Raw genomic sequence first — 2,661 nt, 5'->3', positions numbered from 1 at the left:
GTGGGCGATGAGTTGTCTGCTAGGCAAGGGACCACAAGGAGAGGCAGTGTGCGGAGAACGGAGGAGGTGGTGAATCGATTAGGGGTTGCGGAAAGAGAAAAGTGGTCCCGATTTCCCGCATGGCAATAAAGGTCAAGGATAATCAAAGTCAATTATGAGGGATCAGATCTTGATTTTTGTGGCTTTTCAAAAGGCACCTTTTTGCAAAACCAGTTTCGGTGCCCATCACTTTAATGAGCACCATAAGCTCATCAGATTTGAACCGTCTATATCTGATTTGAACGGTCCAGATTTAAAATCTTTAATTAACTATTTTTAAATAGAAAAAATTATTTTTTGAAAAAATGATAGTTAAGAGATCATCACTGTTTTAGATTATATATATACATATTAAAATAATTATTTTGAATAAAAAAAATAAAAAAAATCAAATCTGAACCATCTTAATGAGACATGGATGATTCAGATCTGATGAGCTTATAGTGCTCATCAAAGGGATGAGCACCGAAATTGGTTCCCCTTTCTGCTTCCACTCCCACTCCTTCTAAGCTTTGCTTTGTGGGGATCAAGAATTTAGTCGTCATCACCTTTGAAGGAGAAACTCATTGAGGGAAGATAGGAGCAACATTATAGGGAGAATTCTCATTGAGATGAATATTGTATGCACATCCAGTGCTTTGTATTAAGCCTCTCTTTATAGGCATCGAGATAATCATTTTATGGGCATTCTTTTTTTTTTACCAGCACATTTTATGGGCATTCTACCATTCCAAGAATTACAATCTCATGAATGAAAAAATTAATCTGCATTATGGTATAATAAAAGCATCGGAAGTAACAGCAATAAGTCTGATAAAATCATCCATTTGACGGTTATAGGGTGTAATGCTATTAACCATGCATGATATGGAATCCTAAGAGGCTATAAAACTGTGAACATCCACGCAACATGATATTTATTCTTCACAAAAGAAAAGCGGCACGTGATATGTTCCTCAAAAGTTAATAAATGTATGCAGAGTTATTATTAATATATAACCGTGAACGTAAAAACATCGAAAACAGGAAAAATAGACTTGAAACATTAACTCTTGTTGTTGCGAATGATGTGGTCATGGTGCCGAGGATCGAGGAGCGAAGGCACTGTTTATATTAAAAGCGCATCGAATCTAGTCTGGAGTTTGGCCCTTCATCCTGTGGGCCACAGTCTCACAAGATGATTCTAACATGCCTGCGACTTCCGGATTGTGCGCCGCCAGCAGCATGTTGAACAGCAAGCCAACGTCCACGCCAGCCTCAGGACGATCAAGTCTCCTGCAGTATCTTATGACTTTTGACAACGTTGTGGTGTTCACTTTATTGTATAATCGGACCTCCTCGCCCCCGGAAACACCAACATCGGCGGCAAGCTTCGATGCCTCTTCGGCGCTGATGGCTATGCCAATCTCATCACCACAGCTGCTTATCAACGTAACAATCTTCAGCGACGACGGCACCAGCGACAACCATCTCTTCCTTATTAAAGGAATTTCATCTCGATGAACCACTCTCATAGAGACGGTCAAGTCCATTTTAAATTACACTTTGTGCTGCCTCTCTCGAGTCTGATCCTTTATTCACAATCATAATTTGTAACAGTTTAACAAGGACATAAGGATTTTTTATAAGGTTAGAAACAATTAAAAACAAAGAGCATGATATCTTTTTCGTATCCTAATGCAACAATATATCTTTTTCTTTCCCCCAGAAAGTTATCTTTTCAATTCAAAGGCAGTGAGATTTAAAAATAAAATTATTTAGATATATAACCTGCATCATTTATATGCCATATCATCATTCATCACCACGACGGAGTTTTTTAAAATTAATTAAATTTTGAACGGAAATTGGACCGCCGATTGCTAAAATTACGTAGCGGGACTACACACATGAGGCGTGATTTTTTAGAATATAAAAGTATATGTATGAGAATGCCCTTAGGCTGTGTTTCCGCCAGTATCATTTGCAAATCCGGCGAAAACTCAATTGTAATCTGTAAATATTTTTAAAAAGTTTGTTAAAACCAGTTAAATACATTAAACATGCTTTATCTTCTAAAATATTCTCATTTACGGTAGGAGAGAGAGTGAATAAGAGATAGAAAATAAGTAGCCAGGGATGCTTGAAAGATAATTAATAGGGTGATATGACATATAATTAATGGGGCAAAAATACAAAAAAAATAGCTTAAAATTTCTCATGTCATTTAATTGTATCTGATATACAGGAACATGTTTACCAAAAAACTGTACTAGGACCAAAGTAAATTATGAAAGCTTTATATAATTTCTGAAAAATTACAGTTTATAATTAAACTTGTATACTATAATTATCTAATAACTATTCTAAATAAATAATACTCCCTCCGTTCCTTATTATAAGAGACAAATAACCGAATTACGTACGTTGATCAAAAAAGTAGTTAAAATTAGTTAAGAACAATCAATGTGTAAAAAATATAATTTTTTTCCCAAAAATACCCTCATTAATAAGGAGAGAGAACAATTAAATTATTAAAAGAAAAAGAAGTGGAAAGAAGAGAGAGTGTGAGTTGGAGACAATAAATATGGGTAAAATAGGAAATCAACACAAAAAAGTAGAGACCACTTTTAAGTGTCTCTT

At 35.3% G+C, this 2,661-nt stretch overlaps 1 protein-coding gene across 1 annotated transcript; it reads right to left on the bottom strand.

The window, feature by feature from the left end:
* Positions 1 to 1,169: 1,169 nt before the first annotated feature.
* LOC114746518 (E3 ubiquitin ligase complex SCF subunit sconC-like) lies at positions 1,170 to 1,571 on the bottom strand. The gene has a single exon (XM_028934736.1). The coding sequence runs from the start codon at positions 1,569 to 1,571 to the stop codon at positions 1,170 to 1,172; it is 402 nt and encodes a 133-aa protein (XP_028790569.1).
* Between the last annotated feature and the right edge of the window lie 1,090 nt (positions 1,572 to 2,661).

The sequence above is a fragment of the Neltuma alba genome, unplaced genomic scaffold, assembly GCF_004799145.2.
Source record: "Neltuma alba isolate B1F8T4 unplaced genomic scaffold, ASM479914v2 tig00005040_pilon, whole genome shotgun sequence".
Lineage (NCBI taxonomy): Eukaryota > Viridiplantae > Streptophyta > Magnoliopsida > Fabales > Fabaceae > Neltuma > Neltuma alba.
The sequence above is the reverse complement of the archived record's forward strand: the minus strand, read 5'-3'. Positions and strand labels throughout refer to the sequence as shown.

Excerpts from the sequence above, each read along its gene's own strand:
- LOC114746518 (XM_028934736.1), bottom strand. The coding sequence starts at position 1,571 with ATGGACTTGACCGTCTCTATGAGAGTGGTTCATCGAGATGAAATTCCT.